Genomic DNA, 26,336 nt, shown 5'->3' on the forward strand with positions numbered 1-26,336 from the left:
ACAAAATTAAGTTACATAAGGAAATAATGACATGAATTACATGTCATATGTATATTTATATTATGCAATTTCCGTATTAAATCTGAGTAAATGGTATGAATTTTGAAAGTTTAAAGAGCAAAATGTAGTTTTATCAAATTTTAGGGATAAATCTAAAACTATTCAAATTTCAAACTCTAGTCTCTGGTAGAAGAAATGCATTTTTTTTAAATAATAAAAATAATAATAATAACACGAATTGATTGGACTCAATTGAAGTTGGTGTTGAATTAATTAAACGAGCGCACCCGCTTAATGTTTTCCTGCACTGCACATAACGCGTCTTAATCATAGAGGTGGGGTCGGTTGGCCGCGCCGCATGCGGTTGTCCGCTTGTGCGCGCACATGGCATTAGGGTCCCGCCCTACACACCACGTCGCGCGCGAGGCCTTCCGGTACCCGACAAAGGGAGCGGCTACACGCGTCGCGATACCCGCTTCGAGCGGTACGTGCTCCGCGCCGTCCCGCCGTTAATTTAATTGTTTTCTAATTTATTATATTACTATTATTTCTTCCCCAGTTGTTTTTTGGGCTTTGTTTTTTTTATTTAATAACTGAAAGTTGCAATCTTACGTTGTTTTTTTTTTCTGACAAATATATTTTTAATTTGAAATTTATTCATTTTAAAATCTTTAAAAGCAGCCGGAGTGCCCCAACTTCTCCCATGGCGATTTACGTGGAACGTGCCGGGCTGAGCCCAAATAACTATTTCAGGCCTGGCCCGATTAATGGGCCGTACAGCGCCGAACTCATTTGACACCTCTGACCTCCCTGCTCGGCCGCAAATTTGATCGGCTCCTCACCCCTTCTGCACGGCAATAGCCGTCGCCGCCTTCCACCCGGTCTCTCGCCCCATTGCGCTCAAACTTTCCAAACGACATAATCATTCTTGCAGTTCGGACTTCATGTCATTTTAAATGCTGTTCATGCCATTGCTCTCGAACTGGGTCAAGTCATTTGTTTCAGGCAAATTTTCATCGATCTAATTACATCTATTTGTAAACGCTAGTTAATTAAAACCAGTCGCTCGATGCCTCGATCATGTTCTGCATGTTGTAATTTGTATCGTCACTTCATCAAATATTTTCAATTTCTAACCCGTGAGACAAAAATCGACAGGTTCTGTGGGCATCCACGTAGAAGGGTGCGATATATTATTATTCACGGGTGCCGCTGCCACCGGTTACAGTTACTGACAACATCGACTCAGTCTGTCGGAGAGAATAATGAAAAGCGGTGGCATGCACGGAGGCATGGCTGAGTCTGCGAAGATGGCCGTGGGCGTCGCGACGAGATCAAATGATCCAATCTTGTCTAATTGTCATATCTCAGATAACTCTTCGTCCTCTTCCGTTCATCGTCCAACTTTAATACAATTATTGTGAATCCAGAGGGAAGCAGTTTCCTTTTTGCTGCCTCGTCCGTAGTTTGTCTTCTGTTGCATCGTGGCCTTTGCCCAGTATTTATAGTCTCTTACTGACACTTCATTCAATTGGGCAAAAGGTGGGGACTGAGGAGAGTGAGTTGTGCCGTATTTCATTTAAAAAACAATAAGTACACCCGTTGGTCGAGAATCAATCACTTGACCATTACATCTACACACACTCATTGATTTGTTGTAGGATTTCCTCTTTAATTTTTATATGAATTTTCTTTGTATTTAATCATTTTCTTGGTAAGTAATTATAATCGTGAGTGGGGTATGTAAGGAGGACAGATCCGCTGGTCCATAAATAATTTACGAATCAGAAGATGATCCATTTTTTTAAACCCTTGATTTGGATGAACTCCATCTATTTAAAAATAGAGTCTATCCAAATCAAAAATCTTCATGTAATGGATCATCCTTTAATTTATAATTTATGAAATCCCTATTGATATGTAAGAGTCAATTATCAGTCTTTTTTTCTTTCTTTAAAAGTTTCATAGCATTTTTTTTAATAATATTTTACATTTCATAGTCACAAACCATTTGAACTTTGCCATTATTTGAAAACAACTTCTTGTTATTATTATTACGAGAAATAAAATTTACTGATGGATCTATTTATCAAATTAAAATATTTAATTATTTGAAAACAACTTCTTGTTATTATTATTACGAGAAATAAAATTTACTGATGGATCTATTTATCAAATTAAAATATTTTTAATAAGTTTAATAGGCAATTTTATATTGAATGACAATTTAAGTGTTTACTTTCCACTCTCCCAACCTTACACTCATCCTCTGCTGTCCTCCTTAAGTGTTTACAAGATTTACATAATTTTATATTGAATGACAATTCAACCCGAATTGCTAATGAGCCGGATTAAGCGATGTAAATAGTCATGGCACTGTTTATTATGCTGGAAATGTGAGAATTTTTCACTGAAAACATGCCTAAAACACAATCCATTGGAGTGTTGAATCTACCTTGATTTGAACTGGAAAATCAATTTCAGATTCCAAGTTGTTTGCAAATAAGAGTGCAGGTTGATTGTAACCTAGAAAAAATATATTATGTGTCATTTTTCAGATCGCAGATTGTCTTCAAATTATGTTTTTGTTCTCAGAATAATATGAATTTGCAATTTCTAACTACAAGTTGATAGAGTAAACAAGTTGTGCTCTGAGAAACAACATAAAATATTTTTTTAAGCGGAAAATTATTTTACAATTCAACATACATTCTCATTTTAGTATTCAGATATTTTAATTTTGTTATTCTTTTAAACTCTGATATGATATCTTTTTACTCAAAATAGTGTGTTTGATCTTGTCTGAAGACTAGGAAGATAGCACGTTGGCTCAAGTGGATGATCTGTTGATCGATGAAAGACTTCTTTAACCAACGATGAAGCTCCTCCATGATCTTGCACACAATCCGACAATCCAACAAATCATTAGTGACCAAATACCAGGAAAAGAATCCCTGATAAGGTCCTCCGATGCTTAGGTCAGTACAATCTCCAACGGATGAATGAAGAACAACAAAGGATGAGTGTAAGGTTTAGATGATGTTAATTGCATATCTTGCCAACGGATAAGATCCCCTTTATATACCACCTTTCACAAAACTTTCGTGATCGTGAGGTGACCCCTTGCATCGGAGTTTGTTAGGTGATTGAAAAAGTATAGTCTAGGTGATCCATAATGATAGTCCGAGAAATTTTTTTTCTATCCACAGATGTACCTTTTTTGTTGCTTATGACTTAGGCCTTTGGTGAAGTTGTTGGAGTATACTTGTTATAACGGATCAATTAGTGAGGGAATCTTCAAGGAATATTCCCCGTCAACATTAACAGGCTATTATAATGTTGTCTGCTGCTTGTCTGCTAAATATATTTTGACTGGTCCTTAAGTCGGCTGCTTAATTGAAATATCTTTTATTGAATATATTTCGGTTGATCTCTCATTTGACTGGGCATTTATGGTAAGCCCCTAAAATGGAGCACCTTTAACTCGTATTGTCGTGTGTTAAATACTGCAAAGATTTGTTTAAAGACTAATATGGTGGCCACAATATGCCAGAAATCAATTCAAGGAGCTATGTGATAAATTATGTATGAGACAATATGACATCAGGTAATTTTAAACCCAGCCTATCTCTGCCCAATCGGCTATATATGTAAAATCTCCTAAGGATAAGTGTAAGTCCGCTCGATCTTTGTCCGACCGAGCATACACAGAGAGTCTTATGTTTGACCGACCTTTATCTGACTGATAACAACTTTGTGATGTTGTGTCTTTAAGCCCGCCTGATATTTGACTAGGCGAGCATACACAGAAAGTCTTATGTTTGACCGACTTTTAGCTGACCGATGATATATTAACAACTTTATGAGGCTAAGTATCTTTAAGTCCACCTGGTCTTTGTCCGACCGGGGGTACAAAGAAAGTCTTATATTTGACCGACCTTTATCAGGTCGAACGATTATAAAGAGGTTTTAGAAGGCTTGAGTATTTAGAGCCCGATCATCCTTTCATCCGACCATGCTCCCCTGAACTCGGTCGGCTATTTGACTAACAAAGTACATTACTTCTTGAATTCCAGAATAAATACTAGAATCTTTTTATTCGGCCAACTTTATAGTCGATCGACCCTATCCGAGCGTTCTTCTTTGGAGCCACTCGGACAGGACCTGAGAACTTTGATGTTGGGCGATTAACATAATCAGATAGGAGTGTTCCTCTATTCTGATTTTGACCATGACATCATCTTGACTGTGACCGTCACGTAATCTTCTAAATTCGTTTGCTATAACCCATATCAGTGTCAACTTGTGATTGTTAGATTGAAAGCTGATGTTGGAGATTTGAGAATGGAGAAGAGGTGGAAGAGACATGGAGCTCCATTGTGAATGCGACTTTAGTCTTACATTGGGAGCTCTAAGGCAAATAGGTTGGTTTATATTGATTCACATGCATTGAGGATGTGAACAAATGCATGGGGAGAGACTCTCTCTCACGCGTGGATGCGCAAGGGGGGTGCAAATCCTGGGTCCGAATTGCACTGAACCGTGTTGACTCATATGCGGGCACGACCTACGCGCGCGGAATGTCGAACCAGTTGGGGCAAAATTTGCCCAAGCGAAAGAAAGATTAATACAACCGAGTGAAACGTTAGCGTTACACAAATGACAAATAATGATCATTAAACTATCATTAACGCTGCTATTGGTCTGAGCTCCTATATAAGGAGGTTGTGGCCACAGGCAAAAGGTTACACACATAGAAAAACAGTAGACACTCTCCACCTACATTCCCTCGTCTGTTGTGCAACTTTTGCTCGACGGAGTGCCCGTGATAGTTCGAGTATCTCTCAGTTTGTCGTGACCCTCAGTGCTTGGGGAGAATCACGGTTTACCGTTGTATCCTGGGAAACAAACGACCCGAGAAAGCCTCAAAGCATAACCGGAGGAGGGGCAAATCTGTTTCAAGGAAACTACGTTCGTCGCAGGCCTCGGTTTACTCAGTTCACTCATCCGACCACTTTCTAGGCTTTGCTCTGTTGTTCGGCAGCAACTCGTTCGGTAAAAGCATGCTACTTGTTCGACAACAACTCGCTCGGCAGAAGTCTGCAACTCACTTGACAAAAGTATGCTCTTCACTCGGTCGGCCTCTTCGCTCGATCGGCCTAAGCCTCTACTTTCGGTCGGCTTTAAGCTTCGCTCGATCAGCCTAAGTCTCTACTTTCGATCAGCTTTAAGTTTCGCTCGGTCGACCTAAACCTCTACTTTCGGTCGGCCTTAGCCTCATCTCTCGATCGGCCTTAGCCTATTTCGCCCGATTGGCCACTGTGAAATTTGCGTTCAACACTTAGCAGACACCAGCTCCTGCTGATAGTCTGAGATTATCAACTTAGGTCATTTCAACATATAAATTAAATTTCTTTCATGTAATTTAATTCAATTAAGTCCTGAAAATCTCCGGCAACTGACAGTTGATTCTTAAACAATTTGCATGGCAGTGTCAATCTGTGTTATTTTATATTGAGAACTGATTCACAAATAATTTGCAATTTAAAAAATATCATAAATACTTTTTTGGATGTAAGTTGTTTTGTAAATGCTCTCATTTCCGACATAAGAATAGTTAATTGCAATTGTTCTGTAAAAAACGCAGTGTGTCATCAATTTATATTTTTGGGATCATAAGTAAGCTGATTCATAAAATGGCTCCCCATGGGGAAATGTTTTGTTTTTTTATAATTTTACTTTAATAGAACATGTTTAAAGCAAAAATTATTTAGAGTTTCTTTCCTTGTTAAATATAGTATATTGGGAGTGTTCAGGTATCCAACTATAAGAAGATGATCAATTCGGTCCAACTATTGGGAGTTTCATCGACTACTGGATAAATCAGGGTCAGATCTTTTTTAATTGCGTCCTTGGGGGCGAGGATAACTGAGGGAATCAATATTAACTTCGAATCTTTAATGCTCTGCTGTCGTTTGTTGATTTTTCTAACAATTTTCCCGCCTCGAGAATCTGAAACTCCATAACGTAGATTCTTGTTCTAGCTAACCTTTTTCACTTGCGCTAATTGCTAATTTGCTAATGGCGACATCAATTCTGATGCAGATATTTCGGAAACAAAAAACACGATGATCGTCGGATGTGAGACCGCACGGATCTCATGGAAATCCACAGCGACTGCTCAGCAATATCTCTCACGCTGATTCCACCAGCCACAGGCATGCTTGAGTAAACTACGATGCACAGGCTTTGCCAGTAGTATTCCAAAACAAGGCAGCTGCAAAGAGCAATCAGCTGAGCTAGGAGGAGAAAGAGGGAGAGAGTGCGAAATTAAAGAGTGGAATGTCGTGTCGGGTACTCTTTTCAATGCTTCGTATCTGTTTTCTTCTCTTCTCTCTCTTCGTTGCATTCCGATGCGGTCGCTCATTTATTGCACGCTGCTCCGAGCCGTTGCGTCAACCCTCATTTAATCTAATCATTCTTGCTATTACGATTCCCATCTTTCCAATTCTCGTCCCGCTTCGTTTGTTCTTGCAGACCCACTTCCTTTGTTTCTAAAGAAGAGCCTAACTTGTGATGCTTAAGCTCCGGAGGAGAATAAAATGAATCAGAGCAGCAGACTACAGCGCCGGGAAGTGTCGCCGGTAGAGTTCGCCCGGCCTCGGGTCTTCGTGAACCCAGATCCACTTGAAGGTACCTTTCTTTAATCTCTCTCTCTCTCTCTCGTTTGAGTTCCGATTTGCTGCAAAGATTTGATTTTTCTGTACGTTTTAGAGCGAGTCTTTCTGCATAGGATACCACGTAGAAAGCCAGGAACTTTTTTTTTCCGTCCCGTTTCGTAGTTGCAGTGTTCAGTTCTTTTTGGTTTTCCATTTTATTCAGAGACATATTTTACAAAAAGTAATGTGTAGGAAGATGCGAGCTTTCCGAACGGACTAACAGTTTTTTTTAGCTCTTTAGGATGCTTACGCTCTTTCTGGTCTTCCAAGTGTGTGTGTGTCTAGGTGTTCCAAGAAAAACGAGCACTTTGTTCGATAAATAGTGCTTCTGTCTTCCTCAAGTCTTACTTGATTGGGATTTCAATAAACCATCGATGCTATGAAAAAAAAGAAGCTCAGCAACAAGAAGTTATAAGATCCTCAAACCTCTCAAAGGGTTTTAGGTGCATTTTTCTATTGCTTGAGGAGCTTTTAGATATCCTGACTTAGTCTGATGTTGATGTTTGAACTGTCTTATTAACTTAAAAGGGTACGTAAAATCATACTTAGGCCAAAGTTAATAGCATTCCTTAAAGGGAGCCTCCCCTTCCCTAGCGCAGCCTTCCTGGTTGGATCACCTAGCAAGATTATGACTAGGTTGACGTGAACTGTTTATGACTAGCCCGATGATTTAACTAGTCCATCAACTTGAAAGGGATGAAAAATGGCTTCAAATGCTTGTCTTTGTTAATTATAGTTCACACATAAAGGCTCATATGCAGTTATGACAGATGTAACTAGCTTACAGTTCCCCCCATATTTTGAATTTTACATGTTTTCTTATGACTAACATGGAAACGGATACTAAATCATGGATGTACTTTCTAATATTATGTGCCACTTAACTTCTTTATGTGCCAAAGTATAACTTATTTTTCCTTTTGGAAATTGTTTCCAGATTCTTGTTCCTACTGTCAGATTTTATTTGCTTCTCTTGGTTTCTTCCTTCAGAGATAATTCACAAAATATTGTAAGGGATTGTTATTTGTTAAATTGTAGATCCTATTTAAACATGAATAAATATTGTGATTGCCATTTACATGTGAAATTCCTTGAAATAGTTTGTCTGATAAATTAGGAATCTTATAATATTGACATTATTCTTTATGATCATTATTCCAGATGATTGGATCCTGATATTTTTCTATAGTGTTTTGTTTTTTGACCCTAAAAAGCTATCATACAGTATGGAGACTTGAATTTCATATTAAGATACTCATTTCAGGTCAGTGTTGGTTCAGAAAAGATTCAAATATTAAAAGGGCTGCAATTGATTCTGGTTGCAGCATAGTCCTTCCTGCAGAAGATTCTGTAAGTATCAGTCTCATCATTAATTTCTCATTACCAGAAGTCATACCAATCAATCCCGTTCCCTTCATTCATTGCAAAGTTTAAAATTATTTGTGTAATTTGATGCTTTATTGCAAAATTTAAGTGTGTAAAAACCAGAAATTTTCTTTTTAACAAAAATGTTGTATTAATGATTTTGGAGTAGATTTGAGTTGTAACGATTATTTTAAGCCGATATCATTTTGCTGCACATTTACCAAACTATTGTTTGAATTTCATGTCCTTGATCAATTGCTTTTGTGTTTCCAGTTTGCTGATGAGATATGGAAAAAGTCATCTCCCAAGAAAACTATTGAAATTCCTAAAATGAGACTGTTAGAGGAAGAATTGTCAAAAGTGAAAGAAACTAAGCATCCTTCACCACCCAGTTTAATTGCAAGACTGATGGGTCTTGATGCATTCCCCCCAAGAAAGAAAGATATGGGCAGTGACTGCCAAATAACCTCATACCCAAGTCTTTTGGGTAATTATGCAGATGGTGAGAACTGCTCGCCTTGGAGAAACACCGAGAAACAAGAGTTCAAAGATGTTTTTGAAGTAACCGAAGCACCCAAGAGTAGGAAGCATACAAATCACTCTGATACGATGGCAACTCATAAACGAAGAGTATATGAAGTCGATGCAAGTATTGCAAGGAAGAAATTTGTGGGTGTAAAGGGGCAATCATCCATAGAACTGCTTCACGATTGTAAGGAATTCGATTGTGCCTTTGAAATCACAGATTCTGGCAAAGATATTTCTTTGGAACATATCCAAGATTCGAAGTCTCCATTTGCAAGGCATCTTCAAGATCTGAAACATACACCATCCTCGTCTCGGTCAAGTAGGATCATTGTACTAAAACCATATAAAGGTAGTACTGAGCATCGGAGCAATGAAGTTCAGTGTAGGCCATGCAGAACAGAAAAGGGTAATGATAGGTTCTATCATCTACATTCTGAAATCACAGGCTCTTATATGCCATATGCAACAAGACTTAAAAAATGGCATAGTGAGCAAGACAGAAGGTCTCTTCCATATAATCCCCCACCATCAAGGGGCAGATCTGAAACAGGTGTTCTTCCTGTTCCCATTGTTGTCTTAAAGCCAATTCGCAAGAAAGCAGAAAAGGTCACAAAGGCTAGTTTTTTAAAACATGATCACCTCTGGTTTGATTCTAAAAAAGACAGAAAAATTGCAGAATCTAGAACTCGGGAGTTTCATGGAGAGCGAAATGGACAGAATTTGTTCCATTGTAATTACGGATTGAATAACAAAGTAGATGGTTCAGAAAGAATATATAGGAATATCACAAGAAAAATGAGGCACAATAGGAATAGACTTGCAAAATGGAATTTTACCTCTCAAACCGGTGCGTATGCTGGAACTAGGGACTCATTGATGATGCCATGTATTGCAGAACTCGTCCACTCAGACACATTTCCTCAGTCCCCTGATGCTTATGGGGATTTGGTTAGCAGCTTTACCTCATCAACTATAAAAACTAAATCTTATGTTGCTATGGAGCCAAGCCACTATTCTAAGAGATGGAATGTCACCCAACAGTTTCATGATAGTAGTTATATTTCTCGATGTTCAAGCACGCCCAATGAAGATTCTGAACCATTTGAGGAAGAGACAACAAAGTATACTCTAGATTTTAGCAAGAATATTTCTGCTAAAAATTTGTCTAGAGATGAGGTACTCTTCGACAAAATCTGTCATTTGGGTATTAGCAGCAAGGATGCCTGTAGATTTGGAAGTTCCAGATTCTCTCCAAGCTCAAAATCAATTCCAGATTCAGGCATGCCAAAATTAATTGACAGAAAATTAGTTGGTGGTAAGACTATACTTGGAAATGTACCTGATGTAGAATCCTCTGACTCTTTAGATGCAAAGTTTTGCATGCTAATACCACAAGTTAAAAAGTCTGAACACCAAAATCACAGTTATCAATTTGATGATTCTATTGAAGATAAAGATATGCTACCTGAATGTGAGATCCATGTCGATTCAGAGGGACTTGGAAAGAAAGTTTCTAAGTTAAATACTGCACCCACTAATCATTCCATGACTGGAAGATATTGCCTAAACGATAGTATCTACATTCCTATACCTGGAGATGAGGCATGGAAATTGATCACTCATGACCAGGAGCTTGGGTCTACATTTCAAGTTCCATCTAGTCATACTCATAATCACATAGTAATCCAGGTGCCCTTCTACCATTTTAATTCTTTAATAAATATTTTTTATGGTTGTCAGGTTCCATGTGACCAAAAAGAAACACTATGTTTAGTAACTGATTAGCATCGTGATTTTTTTTTCCTGTCATGCTAATGAGATCTTGTTAGTTTAATGTCATCAAATTATATTGGTAGTAATCTTCCAACATTATGTTCTGATGCATAGAACATATTATCATGGCATTTTAGTATGTTCAAGTTGACTCTGTGAAAGATTATCAAAAATCTATGCATAAAACATGTAAACAACCATCATGCATTACCACATAAGTCGACTCTCTTTTCAGATGCTATGTGCTCTTTTCTTATGTTTGGCTAGCAAAAGTTATTTTTTATGGTAACATGTTATAGAACATTTATCATCTAATTTCTTCACTTCGATTTCTTGAATCTCTAGTTCAAAAATATCAAGTCCAATTTAGTTAAAACTCATCTAAGTCTTACCATGCCCCATCAACTTTGTCAACAACTTTAATGTAAGATGAAAGATCTCATTTCACTATGTCATGGTTCCATAAAGTAAGACTTAATTAGAGTGTAATAATTTCCAGCAGATGGATGTCTTAGAAGTATTCCTACTCTTCAGTCTGTGGCATGGCAGATCTAGCACTAGGTCTTCTCCAATTGGGTCATTTCCTTGTAATTTAAGCAATACCAACAAATCTGTTATGTAGTTAGAGTCGAGGTTGTTAGATCACGATCCTTGCAAAATAATTAATATATTAATAGGTCCTCTACAAATTTAAGCTTTTGGTATAAGTAGTTGCTGGTTGAACACTACAACACATTAGTAAAGTTAGCAGAAAATTAGCTTTCTCCAGCTGCCTGAACAGGAGACTTCTATCAACTTACGTGCATTATATATGAGCTTTAAAGGAATATGACTAAACTCGATGAGAACAGTCTTTGTTGTTGTCGTTTCATTTCTTTAATTAAGTTGATACAATTTTGAATATTGCGTATGTGTTACTTTCAATTTCAATAAAGCAAATTCATCTCTCCAGGAAAAATTAAGCAGCCATCCTCGAGTAAAGTTCATTCTACCTGAATCAAATATAGCAGAATCACAACTGAAATCCAATGACATTGAACAGCCTAGTCCAATCTTGGTTTCAGAAACCCTATCCGAGAATGAAACTTATAGCTCTGGTTGCTTTGATAGATTAAGTGCAGAGCTTAAAGGCAAGTCTACAAAATTGTTACTGTTTTTAGCTTCCCCTTATTTTAGTATCTTTTCATATTTGATTATTTGGCCAAACCGCAGAACTTCGGTCACAACTTCAGCGTCTAAAAATGGAATCAGCTGGTACATGTGCAGAGGAAAGTGAGGTTCTCATGCTAAGTGATGAAGATTGTGCAGGAAGCAATACCATACTTCTATCTTCAGGGGATTCACATGAAGGATTCAGAGATGATGACGATAGAGATTTCACATACCTTCTTGACATACTTGTGGAGTCAGGTATTCAAAATATCAACGACAGTAAGCTCTTGAACGCTTGCTGTTTGCTCGATTGCCCTTTAGACCAAAGTGTTTTCAGTAAACTAGAGAAGAAGTATGATGGAATTGCTGCAACATGGTCAAGATTAGAGCGAAAATTATTGTTTGATCTTATAGGTTGCTGTTTAGCAGATTTAGTTAGCTCGTCCATGGGTGTTTGCCCGCAGTTAATATCAAGCACATGTCTGCCAGCCTGTGACTGCGGCAGTCTTATCGAAGGTCTCTGGCAAATTGTGGCTGAACAAAAGAAAGGGCCAGCAGAGTGCAGCGATAACAAGGTCCTTGAGCCAGGATTGTTTGTCTGGAAATATAATATGGATTTGGTTGTGATTGAAATGGAGAAGATACTGAATGCTGATCTTTTGGAGGAACTCGTTGCTGAGCTTCAAGCTGCGTGGGTCATTATGTGCAGCAGCTATGCAGATCCTTCACCAATTTAGCAACATTCGCCAATTTCTTAGGCCATGACTAGAAAATCTAGATGGTGGTTTTGTTTTCATGGCTCTTTTAGAAGTTTCTATGACAGTAAACCCTCAAAAATCAAAATGCTTCGTATGTTGTAAGAAGTTCTTAGCCGAGTACTTCACGAAATAAATTGATGCAGCTACAGCACTTGGCACTTAAGACTTGTGCGAATAGTTGATATTTAAACTATATTTCAGATGCTATTAAATCACATTTTAGATGCTATTAAATTGTAATTTACGTATCACTAAATTTAATATAAAATCATTTTAAAAGGAACCTTCGCTAATTAGAGATAACATCTCATTTCTGTTCATAAATTACTCTCTTTTTTTTTTATCATATTTTTTTAAAGAAATCTGATTTACTTTCCATGTCGATTGTCTGATTGCACCTGCTTCTTGTCTTTGTTCGTCACTTGCATGCAAAAAATAGAAAAGTACTCGGTCCTGTGCTGTCGTAGAACAATCGATGGGTGCGTGCATCTAAATAAGGATCCGTCCCTGTTAATCCGGTGTACATATAGTCAATGCCCAACAATTGGGAGGCAGGAAGCCTGTTGAACCCTACGAGGATCCATCTCCAGAGGACGAAAGGTTAAACTTCATTTCCGATCGCAGAGACACGCAACTCTGTAGGTACTTCATTTTCCTCAAGCTGTCGATCGCATCATCTTCTTCCTCTTCTTCTTCTCCATATTACAATCTTTGGTGGTGACTTTGAAATGTGATCAATTCACGTAGTGTGCCATCTTTTGTCCTTTTTTTTTCCCATCCTTTCTTTCCCCTGTTTTTTATTATGAGTTTGATGCAATTGTTAGCTTTTTGTTAACAGGAACTCGTATGGAGAAAATTAATCCACCGTATTGAAGAGGAATCACAAATTCCGGCAATTAAATAAGCTGTGGAGATGAATTCTCCAGCCTTTCGCCGGAAAAAGATGGCGAAACAAGTGACCGGGAAGCGAGACGACACGCCTCTGCATTCAGCCGCCAGAGCAGGCAACTTGGCGGCGGTGAAGGAGCTTCTTTCCGGCGCCGCCACTGCCGAGGCTTTGGTCGACTTACTGTGCAAGCAGAACCAGGTCGGGGAGACGCCTTTGTTCGTCACAGCGGAGTACGGCTACGTCGACGTGGTGCGCGAGATGATCATGCACCACGACGCCTCCATGGCAGGCATCAAGGCCAAGAATGGATTTGACGCCCTCCACATCGCCGCCAAGCAAGGCGATGTTGGTATTATTACTTCTCTCATTTTCCCGGCATTCTTTCGCAAATTGCTCTTTTTTTTTTCCGGTGAAATTTTATTTTGATCGTAAATTCAATCTCGTTCCCAAACAATTGCTTAACATCCGCCAGATGTGGTGAAGGAGCTCCTCAATGCTCTTCCAGAGCTCTCGCTGACGGTCGACTTGTCGAACACCACCGCGCTGCACACCGCGGCAGCGCAGGGCCACATCGAGATGGTGAACCTCCTCTTGAATGCCGACAAGAGTCTTGCGCTGATCGCGAGGAGCAACGGCAAGACGGCGCTGCATTCCGCTGCCAGAAATGGGCACGTAGAGGTGGTGAAGGCTCTGTTAACGAAGGAAGCAGCGATCGCCACCAGAACTGATAAGAAAGGCCAAACTGCTCTTCACATGGCCGTGAAGGGGACGATCCTGGAGCTCGTGGAGGTGCTCGTCGAGTATGAACCTTCTCTGCTTAATTTGGTCGACACGAAGGGCAACACCGCGCTGCATATAGCCGCCAGGAAAGGGCGGGCTGAGGTAAAAGACGGTTCACCGGTCGCCGTTTGATTCCGGGAATAAATTTCATTTCCCTCCTTATACTTTATTTAATTATTTTATTTTATCTTTTAATAACTTAAATATAAGATTTTGTTCTTTATAATTTATATTATAAAAATAAAAACATCCCTTCCTCCCAACATTAAAATATTCTCAAAGCTTTGTAAATATTAAAATATCCTTTAATAATTTAGTTCATTATAAAATTAGTCTATGTAATAGTTTAAACTATAGGGTGTAAACATAAAAGTAGGTAAAATTGGATTCTGATTGCCCTGTTTTTGTTGCTTGTAGATTATTAAGAGGTTGCTAGACTATAAAGAGGATTTGGAGACGAAGGCCATAAACAAGTCAGGGGAAACGGCTCTGGACACGGCGGAGAAGATGGCGAGCTCGGAGATCGCCGGAATACTTCAAAAGCACGGAGTGGAGAGCGCGAGGACGCTCCGGCCGGGCGGCGGGGCGTGCACGAATCCGGCACGTGAGCTGAAACAGACGGTGAGCGACATCAAGCACGAGGTGCACTCGCAGCTGGAGCACACGCGGCAGACGAGGCGTCGCGTGCAGGGCATCGCAAAGCGGCTAAACAAGCTGCACGAGGACGGCCTGAACAACGCCATCAACTCCAATACGGTGGTGGCGGTGCTGATCGCCACAGTGGCCTTCGCCGGCATCTTCACGGTGCCGGGTAACTACGTCGACTACGAGAGTCTGAGCCCCGGGCTGACGCTGGGGGAAGCCAACGTGGCGCACCAGACGCCGTTCATGATTTTCTTCGTCTTCGACTCGGTGTCTCTCTTCATCTCGCTGGCGGTGGTGGTGGTGCAGACGTCGGTGGTGGTGATCGAGAGCCAGGCGAAGAAGCAGATGATGTCGGTGATCAACAAGCTGATGTGGGTGGCGTGCGTGCTCATCAGCATCGCCTTCCTGGCGCTGTCGTTCATTGTGGTGGGGCGGACCGAGCGGTGGCTGGCGGTGGCTGTCACGGTGATGGGGTCTGTCATACTGGCAGCCACCATCGGGACGATGCTCTTCTGGGTCATAGCGCACCGGATCGAGGCCAAGAAGCTGAGGAACATCCGGCAGACGGCGTCGCTGAGCCGATCGCGGTCGTGGTCAGCCTCCGGCGAGTTGCTCGGCAAAGAGTACAAGAAAATGTACCCAATTTAATACAATACAATTACCAATTACCTTAACGGGAGGTGTTGAGTTCGGACGATAATGTAAATTAATGATCGAGGAACTAATTTTAACTGATCGAGTAGCTTAATTCACAACTAGGGCCATACAGTGTTTCAGCCGATGAGAGTAATTCTCACTTCTTTCCCAACTAAGAAGATTAACTAGTCGCGAAGAATTGATGAAGCAAGCACAAAAGGCAAAGATGAATTGCTTCAGAGATAGATTGGTGTCTAAATGCTATTCTCAGTCAAAAGTTTTGCATTATTGTTTGTAAATCTAGCTTGAAATCTGGGAATGCATGATGTCCAAATGGAGAGGAAGAACCAGCTTTTTCACATCAAAAGAAACTTAGGCGACGATACAAACTATGCAGCAGAGAAGGCACAAAATCGAGCCACAGATAACTTAATTATCTGCTTATCAAGAGTGGAAAAGCACAGATAGATGCACCAGTGCTCAAAAGAATAAGCTTAAGAAACGGGAAAAATCAGGTTGCTCACAATCATTTCTGGGATGTCTCTCTCCCTCGATCCACCGCATCGACGCTAGCAGTGCAAGAAAGGAGACGACGGAAGATGAAGTAAAGTGTTGCGTAGGAGACCTCTCTTAACTTGCTTGCTGTAACGCAAGCTTTCTTCTTTTTCTTCCTAGTCCTTTTAGTTGTTTTGATCTGTTTCTTACTAGCGGAGCCACCGGTTACACCACTTGCAGTGTGTTCGCTCTTCGGTTGGAGGAAAGGAAACGCAGCAGCTCTCTCCTTGGCTCGTCCAAGGCAACGCAGTGTCTTCTCGGGAACGGTCTCCTTTTTGGAGAAAGTGTAACTCCTGAGATAAATCTGTCTGCATGAGAAACCGTCGACCACTGCCGGCTCTGCACTCCACTTCCTCCTTCCATGGAGGTTGATGCCTTTAGCACTGCCATCGAGGATTGTTCCTCTTCTTCCACTGGTAACTGACTTCACGAACTCCGCATCAGATTCTGGCCACTTGTAGAGGTTCACGTACGTCGCTCTCACCGGTGCATGGGCGTCGATACAACTCAAAGAAGACTTGCAGCCGGAACTCATGGCTAGGCCTCGTCGTCCGTTCTCCCCTGTTCTTATCCAATCTAGCTACTCCTCAAGAAAGGATATATGTGGGCGAAGCTTCAGTTACAAGAAAAGTGAGGAAAGTGCCAGTGAGAATTCAGATATCGATATGATTTTATAGCCCTCTTGCGATAGTGAAGGAATGATGTAGCATGATGAGCTATGAGTGTCATTAAAGGTCTCACTTTGATTTTCTTACTCTACTTCATTGATGGTGTTGGCTTCATTTTACAGATCAAGTCTCCTTCTCATGGCTTGAAGGTCAAAGTCATTACAATATTGATTCTTTGTGACTGATTAAGATGGCATGGATACAAAAATCGACTGCAGTATTGGATAGGTGATTACTCCAGAGACAGTAACGCACATGGATGAGTCATTATAGTTGCCGCTTCAGACATAGCCACTGCCATCAATACATGGACACTTGTTCTGGCCACGAAGCCATGCTCGATGAGAAGCTCCTTTCTTGCTGCCAACAATGATAAAAGGTTAGTGTTGAGATATCTAGAAGCTCTCCAATCAGTTAATCAGAGGATCATTTCGAGTTTAGAGTATGATGAGATAACATGAGACTTTCATTATGAAGACAAATTGTGGCAACCTTCATCCACACTGCAAGCCAACCAGATTTCAAATGGCATGTCAAACTTGCAGTCCATGCATTTAAACATGGTATCGTGCTAAGCAGAACATGATTTCTGCCCCATGGTATTGTCTTTCTCTTGTTTGGTGGTTTTGGTTCATCTAAATAAACCCCAACTACCATCCCTACGACACTTGGTCTTGACTTCCACCCATTCGTCTCTAGAGGCTCTTGAAAAACCATACTACTCCAATCTAAATTCCACAATACAATGTAGCTAAACACCCTTCACCCAAACTCCTTATTTCTCTCAGTAAAATTGTAGCTCCATAAATGAAAATTTTGGTCTGAACTACTTGCATTAATGAAATGAGATTATATGTGATGGAAGCTTGATTAAGGATGGCAATGGGAGAAGATTTAATTTCTCATACTCCCTTCTTGTGTAGGATGAGATGGAGACGGATAAAGAAAAAAAGTAAGGTGAAGTTAAAATCGTGTCAACATGAAAATATTTATCTTATATTATATACAAGGTGAATAAGGAGAGCATCATGCAGCTGAGCAAGTGGGATTGCCTCTGCTTCACTGTCGCCACAGGTTCTTGATTTCTACACCAGTTTGCCGCTCGGGAGCACGAACACGAGGTAGATTGACGATCAATTCCACCACAGAACAAGTTCCGATTTAATTTGTACCATTATTATGCCTGAAAGATCAATGCACTGTAACATTGGAAACAATTTAATTCAAGCTTTCATCAGCATTCTAATCAGACAAACCTATTGGCATCCACAAGAACTTGTTAATTTAAACAAACAAGAATAATTTTGATCCCTCTATAACGTGATTCGAATGCCAAGGAAGATGATATAAATAGTCTATTACAAAACCAACAAAGGCTTTCTTCATAACACAAAGGCTCCCCTTTGCACCTGCTGTACCTATATAACTAATTTCTACGAGAGATACTTCAGGCTTACAGGCATGCAATTGAAGGAATAAACCTAGAAAATGTCTGGATGGAAACGGCCTGGCATGGAACTGGCGTCTTGCGCTTTCTGAAGATGGACCTTCAATGTATAGTTACTCATCTGCAACAAACAACTAGCCTCCAATCATCCAACCAAAGAAAAAGAAGAAGAAAACTCAAGATCAAGAAGGTTATGCAGAGAAAGCTAGTAGACATCAGCTTATTATCTTTTGAACCAAACAACTTCAAAGTGAAAACAAATAGTAAATTATAATTACCTCTAATGCTCGGACTTGCTCTTGATACTGGCTAATCACTTGCTTCAAATGCTGCACCTCCTTAATCTTCTCCTCATGCTCCAAACTGCATTCATGCTGGACCGCAACAGCCCTCTTTAGGATTTGATTGTCTCTTAATAAACACTGCAGTTGCTCTTTCAAGGAATTGTTCTCTTTCTGCATAACCGCAAGAAAATATTGAGAAAAGAGCAATGATCAGCATGTAAGATGAATGGAGCACCAATAAACTATCAACCTCCATGTATGCTGTTGTTCGAGTAACGATGTCTCTTTCGAATACTTCCAAGGTTTTCATAGCACGAGTTCGGACATCATTCCAGTCTGAAGCATTCATCATTTCCTTTACAAATACATCGCCCCAAGAAGTCCCGTTCTGTGATTCCTCTGGTTGGCAACTTACCTTGTTCTGAGAGACTTCAGCATTCCCTTCAAATGTCTGAGACTTGAGAACACCTGAAATGAACGGTCACAGAAAAGATCAAATATGTAGGAGAGAACAAGGCTTCTGCACATAGAATTAGAACCATCACTAGTCAACTCAACTGAGATATATGTAGTGGAAACAAATGAAGTAGAAGCTGACCTTGCACAGTGTTGTCACTTGATTGTAAAATAGAGTTAATTCCTTCAACATTCACAGAACCATCACCAAGGCACAAAGCATGGAGACTTTTAATAGCATCATCAATTTTGTGATCGTGAGCATTCAAAACTGTTTCAACAACCTGTGTAATAGTTAAACAGAACACCTTAGGCAAATTTAAGACATGGGAAAACAATAGATAAAATATCCTTGAATGATGGAAGAGGTAATTTCTTCATAAAATTTGAATGATACATTTACTCAAATGATTTGAATTACTATTTACTAGCTCTTTTGGTACATTTGTTACACAAAAGTTCAACTAATAAGAAGGAAAAATTGTGACGGCTCATACTATGATAATAGATCTTGCAACAACTCATGCATGTCAAATGGAGAGTGCATGTGAATGCCAAGTAAGACATAGCTCTGATGAAAATGACACTGTCAGGCTTATCAACATCACAATATCTCAGACAATAGATAAAGTAAGTGCCTCATGAAGAAAAAAAGGTATTCTTCAAGCCTTGCCTTCAACAATATAAGTCATGAAGAGTATCAATGCATTCATTCATTTGGGGTAGTACAGACAACAAAGACATTCCCAAGGACTGCTCAATTGCTCAAACATTTTTCAGTGAGTTGCGTTTCAGATGAGAAACAACAACATTAAAAATCATGAAGTTACGACATAAAGACAACACAGCTAAATCACCCCGACGATAGGAGAAAACTTCAATCTCTCACCATTTTTAAAATTCTAACAAAATGTGCTCTTGACCAAACAATTGTCAAATTATATCCCATAAGGATAGGCTGGTATTAGTCTCATCAGTTCATCTCAGCAGGTCCTGTCCCTCAACCTAATCTTTTTTGGGACTTCATAGCCACGCATGATAACTCAAATAAGCAGCTATCCTTCATTTCCATTTTCTCTTTTGTTTCTAGTTTCCCCTATCAAGAACAGCAAAAAAGGTACGTCCTTGTGACGAAAAGCAAAGAATTATCAATAAATCGAGAGGAAATGTGGTTGTTTGCTCAAATTTGCTCCACCTACCAATGTTAATCTTTATATAATCCATTCCAAGGGATCGACTGTTAATCTTTATATAGCCCAACACACTCCTCGATTCATTGAGTTTCGAAAATTTTAATAAGCAACGTAGCAATTCCACAGATTGAAGCCAACAAGCAAGGGGCGGAAAGAAAGAGCATTAGAACAAAGAAGCGAGAGTGCAAGACTACCTCCCGATCCATGGAGGGGAACATGCGGAGGAGCACGGAGAGTGTATCCTCAGATCCGTAGCGACTGCAGCGCGATCTCTTGGCTGACGGAGGCGGCGATGCCGGAGATCCGAAGATTTCCTCCAACCCTAGGCGCTTCCCGCAGATCCCCGCAGACATGGCAGCCACGCTGCTGGCTTCGATCGAAGCCCGCCCAACTCCGCCCTCTTTCCTCCTCCTTCAGCTCCCACCGCTTCGCTGGCCGATCGCTTCTTCCGAACAGCTCGATGCCGCTTCTTCGGTTCTTCCCCTTCTTCCGATCTCCCAAACAGCGATCGCCACATCTGTTTCTCTCGCCACCGTTCGATTTAATAAATCGTTCTTCTCGATCGCCAAACAACCCCAAAAATAAATAGATAAATAAAATAGCGTTCAGCACGCGATCATAAATTACATACGAAGTATCAAACTTTGAACGTGGGCCCAATCTAGAATCTGTTCGTCAATTGGCAAGCGATTAAGTTGTCGCAATATTGACTAGATATTGATTGAATCAGATAACATGTGATATGTCAATTAGGAGAAAGAAAACCATAAAATTTAATTAAAATAATTAATATTAAAATAAATAGAGTATTTCAATTATATTTATTTCTATTGTTATCACACATATTACAGAATAAAGCCAGTCAGGGAAACCATAGGATAATTTTTATCGAATGCAATTTAAATCTCTACGAATTCAATTGGACATGATATATATATTAAACCTCTCTTGATGACCAAACACAAGGCCCATGCATCTCAACATACAGTCATAAATTATATATTGTGCATGGTTTCATGCCACAAAAAATCTACAGACGTTAACATATGAGAAGTTTTAATCATATATAGAATAAAGCAACCTTTTATAACTCTCTCTCGAGGAAGTTAATCCCTTGCGATTGATGTCTTAGATAAATTAAAACTCATATAGATAAGGGCATGCATGCCGTTCATGACAATCTTGGCAAGAAGATATCAATGGATGGGTCTCCTTCGAAGCCAACCATCAGTGGCCCTGGCTCACATGCACCAGCACTTAGAGCCCATACAAACGTCAGCGTCCTGGAATTTTTGCCACAGAATTAAAATATATATATTTTAAATTCATTATATAATAAAAAAACAAAGTTTTCATAATAAAAAAAATAATTTTATAAGTATTTTTTGATGAAAAATATTTGATAGCCTTAAATTGATATATATTCTCTTTATTTGAGTTATTAAAAATTAATAATGTTGGTCCAATAAAGTTAGGTAGTCAAAAGTTAAGGGGACGTGACAGTCAGAAGTCAAGGGGACGTGACAGTTAGAAGTCATGAGGACGTGGTAGTCAGAAGTCAAGGGAGCGTAGTAGTCAGCAGTTAAGGAGAGAAGAAGTCAGGTCGTCTGACATCATCATCTGCATGATGCCCGGTCGAGTACTTATAGATCGGGATCCCAGATCTGATACATGAGGTGTGACCGGGGGTAATGCCTGACCTGCTTTGACTGGTCGAAATTTTTCAGCTTGGTTTACATATCTAGACTTGGTACTCTCGATAGGCCAACTCCTGGTCAGCTCTTGGACAATCCAAAAGGGAAGATGAGGCTCTCGTCATAGCTCGTCCTTCTCATCGAGACTCGAGCCAGGTGTTATACCTGACAGATCATCCCGAGCTGCCCCTAGTCACACCCGGGCGAGACAGAAGACACTAGGCGACAACAAGATCAGGGAATTGTAACCACCCGAGCTTCCATGACTTCAAGACCGTTTTCCTGCGCCATTTCGCTAGTAGCAGGAAATACCAGAAGACAGATCATTGTCTCTTGGAGATACATGTCATAGGATGTAGCCGGGAACAAGCTGCCGGACCCATAATCAGTTTTGGACCGCAAGACTTGGAGGGGTTGGAGCTTCCTCATGATGATGCCCTAATAATCAAAGTCGTCATAGCCAATAGTCACGTGGCCAGAGTTTTCGTTAATACCGAAAGCTCTGTCAGTGTGCTATTCAAGAATGCATTCGAGGGCATGCAAATCGATGTCAGTGAGCTCCAGCCCATGGCCACTTCAATATACGGCTTCACAGGCAATGAAGTAAGACCCATGAACCAAATTAAGTTGGCCATTTCTCTAGGTAGTGAGCCCCTATTGAGGATGTGAAGAAGCACTTTCATTGTAGTGGATTCGTTATCTTCCTACAACGTCATTCTGGGAAGACCGGCATTGTACGAATTCCGAGTGACAGTTTCCACCTTTCATCAGAAGATTAAATTCCCTATGAGAGATCAGGTCGGAGAAGTTAGAGGAGAGCAATTGGTCTCTTGCAGGTGTTACATCAACATGGTGAAAGTGGAGGCCCGTAAGGCTCAAAGAACCCATGATGGCAGGATCCATGTCATCCAAGAGGAACCTCTACCTATAACAGAGGAACTCATCCCTTGGGAGGAGGTCCAGCTCTATCCCGAGCATCCCGAAAGTCTCACCCGCATATCTAGCGACCTGCCGATCGAGATCAAGATAGATCTGGTCAAATGCTTGACACGCAATAGAGAGGTCTTCGCTTGGTCCCCCAAAGAGCTACCCAGAGTCAAACTCGAGGTAGCTGAACACAAACTATATCTTCTGCCTGATTCCTGACCGGTCAAGCAGAAGAATCGGAACTTCTCGGCCAAGCAAAATAAGATCATCCGAGCTGAGGTGGATCAGCTCTTGAAAGCATGACACATTAGAGAAGTACAATTTCCATCTTAACTCTCTAATGTGGTCCTGGTGTCCAAATCGAACAACAAGTGGAGAGTTTGCATCGACTTCCGAGACCTCAACCGTGCTAGCCCTAAGGACTGTTACCTGCTATTGAGGATTGATCAGATGATAGACTCAACCTCGGGTTGTGAAAGGATCTGTATGCTCGACATTTACCAGGGATTCTACCAAATCCCCCTGGCATTGGAAGATCAGGAGAATGTCAGCTTCATCACGACAGATAGTACTTTCTGTTACACCGTCATGCCTTTTGGATTGCGAAATGCAGGAGATACCTACCATAGAATGATGGATAAGATCTTCCGAGAGCAGATAGGATGGAACGTGGAAGTCTATATAGACGACATCCTCATCAAATCCACCTTGACCATAAATTTGATTTTTGACATAGAAGAGACTTGTGGCACGCTACGACAATATGAGCTAAAATTAAATCCATTGAAGTGTCTGTTTAGAGCTCGAGGGGGAAAATTCCTGGGATACCCATTACTGAGCAAGGAATTGAGGCTAACATGGAGAATGTTCGAGCACTTCGAGACATGAAAGCACCTTAGAATCTGAAAGAAGCGCAGAAGTTGGTGGGCAGAATAATTGCGCTATCCAGGTTTATATCTCGGTCTGCAGATCGAGCACTGCCTTTTTTCAAGGTGCTCAGGAGAGCAGTCAAGTTTCATTGGGATGAAGAATGCAACGACCAATGTATTTCTTCAGTCATCTATTGAAAGGGGTCGAGTCTCGGTATACGACCCTAGAGAAGTTAGTTTACGGATTGGTTCTCATGGCTGGTCGTCTGCGACCTTATTTCTTAGCACACCCGATCATGGTCCTGACCAATAGTACCATGGGGAAGGCCCTTACCAACATAGAGGTAGCTGTCATCTCATCAAATGGGCAACTGAGTTGGGAGAATATGACATATAGTATCAGCCCCAAACGATGATTAAAGCACAAGCTTTGGCAGATTTTTTTGACGGAGGTCCATTAGCTTGATTTGGAGGAAATATGGAAAGTGTATGTGGACGGGTCATCCACTCAATAGGGAAGTGGAGTAGAGGTACTCCTCGTATCTCCTCAAGAAAATATCATGCAACTGACTGTTAGATTAAACTTTAGAGCCACCAATAATGAAGCGGAGTATGAAGCAATACTGGCAGGATTGCAAGCAGCTCGGCATGTGGGGGCAGCTCGGGTAATCATTCACTTAGATTCTCAACTGCTAGCTCAGTAAGTGACCGATAACTTTAAAGTTAGCAATGAGAAGATGCAGCTATATAGAGAAGCATATGAGAAAATGAATGAAGGCTTCAAGAAAGTTACAGTGATCAAGATTTCTCGAGCGAAAAATCAGAGAGCTGATGAATTGGCCAAAATGGCTAGCTCTATGACCACATGGGTGCTGGATTAGTCGATAACTCAAAGCTTCCTAATAGATCAGATAGACCTACAGAACAATATAGAAGAGTTGATTAACCGGAGAGCCCCAATGATCATTTATCTTCAGTAAGACATCCTACCTGCCGATCCTGAATAAGCTAAATTGATCAGGAGAAGAGCTCACGTATATACTCTGATCGGGGATCAACTGTATAAGCGGGCATTGCCCAGATCATTGCTCAAATGCTTAGGTACGGATGAGGTGGAGTATGCCTTGCAAGAAGTATATCAGGGGTGTTGCGGTAACCACATTAGAGGAAGGATGCTGACTCGAAAAGTATTGTTGGTTGGGTATTTTTGGTCCACTCCGTAGAGAGATGTCCAGCGATTGGTGAATACCTGCTTATCTTTCCAAAAACATCAGAACCTGACCCATCGGTAGATCGATACGCTGAAAACCTCAATAGTCTTATGCCCCTATGATCAATGGGGCATGGACATTGTAGGACCGTTCCCAATGGCACCATGTCAGAGACGATTTTTGCTCGTAGCAGTGAACTACTTTTCCAAATGGGTGGAAGCAGAAGCCCTGACCAGGATTAATGAGGGTGTCGTTATTCAATTTCTTTGGAAGAACATCCTATGTCAATTTGGAATACCGCACAAGCTGGTCTCAAATAATGGAAGACGGTTCCAAGGACGCAAGATCTAGGAATGGTGTCAAGGATTTGGAATAAACCAGACCTTCACATCCGTGGCTTATCCTCAAAGTAATGGGCAGACGGAGGTCCCCCACACAGAGAGATAGTTCAAGGGTTGAAGGTCAAGCTGGATCATGTAGGCGGTGATTGGGTGGAAGAGTTACATAGCATCCTCTAGGCATACTGCACGACTCCACTAGAAAGCACATGGCTCACCCCATTTCACCTGGTCTACGGTGTTGGAGTGAGGCAGTTGTGCACATAGAAGTTGGGGTGTCATCCGTCAAAATGTTGTTGTATGACGCAGAAAATGCCGAGCGACGACTTTCAGAATTGAACTTTATCAGTGAAATTCGAGAATGAGCAGCTGCCCAATTAACTGCATATCGGCAATGGAGGCGTCAAAGTTACAATAGGAGGGTGATTCTCTGGTTCTTCGGAGGAGGGGACTTAGTGTGGAAAAGGACGAAGTTGTTGGTTGGACCTAGGAATATCGTACCGGTTCCACTGCACAAAATTTTGTACAAGTGTCGAACCTTTCCTAACAACCTATTATGTTCTTTAGAAATTAAATTCGGAATCGCAAACGGAACTTAACATTATTTATTCTAAATTTAACTTATCTGTTCTTTGTGGTTTAGACTTGGATCGCAAACGATACTTAACATTATAGATCCAAATCCACCTAAGTTACAAATTTAATTAAATATTAATTTTGGAAATCAGCTCCCAGGTCAAACATGGCAAGGTACATGACCTTCTTGGGTATGAGAACATCCACCACTGCCTCGACAAAGTCTCTTAACGAAATTCAATATTTAATTTCCTTATATAACCTCAGGTTTAACCAAAAGGAACAATCGAATCACAAGATCGACAAATAAAATAAAAGAAACACAACTTCGAATTACAAATCTGGAAATCTAGAATCTCTAACCTCTTGTGTTTGGTATTTCAAATCTATACAAAGAAAACTAGTATGATGCGGAATAGAATTACTAGTTATACCTTTCTTTGTAAGCAACAACCTCTTGGTCTTCTATCGTATTCCTCTTCTTTTCTCGGACGTCATGTGGGAGACGATCTACCGAGATGAGAACCACCCAAGTCCTTCTTCTTCCTTCTATCAAGTTTCGGCCAAGCAACTTTCTCCAAGAAAAACAAGTCTCGGCCACCAACCAAGCTCTAAGGAAAACTAGGAAACAAAATCCTCCTTTCTCTTCTTCTTCTCCAAGCTAGATCCGGCCACCAAAACAAGCTCCTTGAGATTGATGAGATTCGGCCACAAAGGAGGAAGAAAAGGAGGAGAAGATGCTAGGGCCGACCACCACCAAGGAGGAAAAGAGAGAGGAAAAATAGAAGAGAGTTATCACCCATGAAGGCACCCCTACCCTCTTTTTTATAATCCTTGATCATGACAAATAAAGAAATTTAATTATAATTAAAA

The 26,336-nt window shown here is 40.6% G+C and overlaps 4 protein-coding genes across 5 annotated transcripts; 2 read left to right on the top strand and 2 right to left on the bottom strand.

The window, feature by feature from the left end:
• The first annotated feature begins 6,222 nt into the window (after positions 1-6,222).
• Positions 6,223-12,446, top strand: LOC122014286. Of its 2 annotated transcripts, XM_042570475.1 has the most exons (6): positions 6,223-6,354; positions 6,538-6,693; positions 7,984-8,069; positions 8,358-10,301; positions 11,338-11,515; positions 11,598-12,446. In XM_042570475.1, the coding sequence occupies exons 2-6, from the start codon at positions 6,603-6,605 to the stop codon at positions 12,272-12,274; spliced, it is 2,976 nt and encodes a 991-aa protein (XP_042426409.1). In that variant the 5' UTR covers positions 6,223-6,354; positions 6,538-6,602; the 3' UTR covers positions 12,275-12,446. The 2 variants fall into 2 exon arrangements, with proteins under 2 accessions (XP_042426409.1, XP_042426410.1); XM_042570476.1 differs by lacking the exon at positions 6,223-6,354 and having other exon boundaries at positions 6,414-6,693.
• A 762-nt stretch (positions 12,447-13,208) lies between these two features.
• On the top strand, positions 13,209-15,377 carry LOC122016753 (ankyrin repeat-containing protein At5g02620-like). Its single transcript, XM_042574147.1, has 3 exons — positions 13,209-13,533; positions 13,657-14,066; positions 14,382-15,377. The coding sequence occupies exons 1-3, from the start codon at positions 13,209-13,211 to the stop codon at positions 15,255-15,257; spliced, it is 1,611 nt and encodes a 536-aa protein (XP_042430081.1). The 3' UTR covers positions 15,258-15,377.
• Positions 15,378-15,771: 394 nt separating this feature from the next.
• Positions 15,772-16,335, bottom strand: LOC122013556. The gene has a single exon (XM_042569819.1). The coding sequence runs from the start codon at positions 16,333-16,335 to the stop codon at positions 15,772-15,774; it is 564 nt and encodes a 187-aa protein (XP_042425753.1).
• Positions 16,336-17,727: 1,392 nt separating this feature from the next.
• LOC122017629 lies at positions 17,728-20,384 on the bottom strand. The gene is made up of 5 exons (XM_042575290.1): positions 20,043-20,384; positions 18,798-18,939; positions 18,450-18,667; positions 18,194-18,370; positions 17,728-18,036 (listed from the first exon to the last, which is right to left on the bottom strand). Exons 1-5 carry the CDS (start codon positions 20,199-20,201, stop codon positions 17,950-17,952), a joined length of 783 nt encoding a protein of 260 aa, XP_042431224.1. The 5' UTR covers positions 20,202-20,384; the 3' UTR covers positions 17,728-17,949.
• Between the last annotated feature and the right edge of the window lie 5,952 nt (positions 20,385-26,336).

This window comes from Zingiber officinale, chromosome 8B, assembly GCF_018446385.1.
Source record: "Zingiber officinale cultivar Zhangliang chromosome 8B, Zo_v1.1, whole genome shotgun sequence".
NCBI classification, from domain to species: Eukaryota; Viridiplantae; Streptophyta; class Magnoliopsida; order Zingiberales; family Zingiberaceae; genus Zingiber; species Zingiber officinale.

Coding starts and splice junctions, on each gene's coding strand:
- LOC122013556 (XM_042569819.1), bottom strand. CDS start 16,335: ATGAGTTCCGGCTGCAAGTCTTCTTTGAGTTGTATCGACGCCCATGCA.
- LOC122016753 (XM_042574147.1), top strand. CDS start 13,209: ATGAATTCTCCAGCCTTTCGCCGGAAAAAGATGGCGAAACAAGTGACC. Junction 13,534..13,656: donor CGCCAAGCAAGGCGATGTTG/GTATTATTACTT, acceptor AACATCCGCCAG/ATGTGGTGAAGGAGCTCCTC. Junction 14,067..14,381: donor CCAGGAAAGGGCGGGCTGAG/GTAAAAGACGGT, acceptor TGTTGCTTGTAG/ATTATTAAGAGGTTGCTAGA.
- LOC122017629 (XM_042575290.1), bottom strand. CDS start 20,201: ATGTCTGCGGGGATCTGCGGGAAGCGCCTAGGGTTGGAGGAAATCTTC. Junction 18,668..18,797: donor AAGTGACAACACTGTGCAAG/GTCAGCTTCTAC, acceptor CGTTCATTTCAG/GTGTTCTCAAGTCTCAGACA. Junction 18,371..18,449: donor GAACAACAGCATACATGGAG/GTTGATAGTTTA, acceptor GCGGTTATGCAG/AAAGAGAACAATTCCTTGAA.
- LOC122014286 (XM_042570475.1), top strand. CDS start 6,603: ATGAATCAGAGCAGCAGACTACAGCGCCGGGAAGTGTCGCCGGTAGAG. Junction 6,694..7,983: donor GAACCCAGATCCACTTGAAG/GTACCTTTCTTT, acceptor TACTCATTTCAG/GTCAGTGTTGGTTCAGAAAA. Junction 8,070..8,357: donor TCCTTCCTGCAGAAGATTCT/GTAAGTATCAGT, acceptor TTGTGTTTCCAG/TTTGCTGATGAGATATGGAA.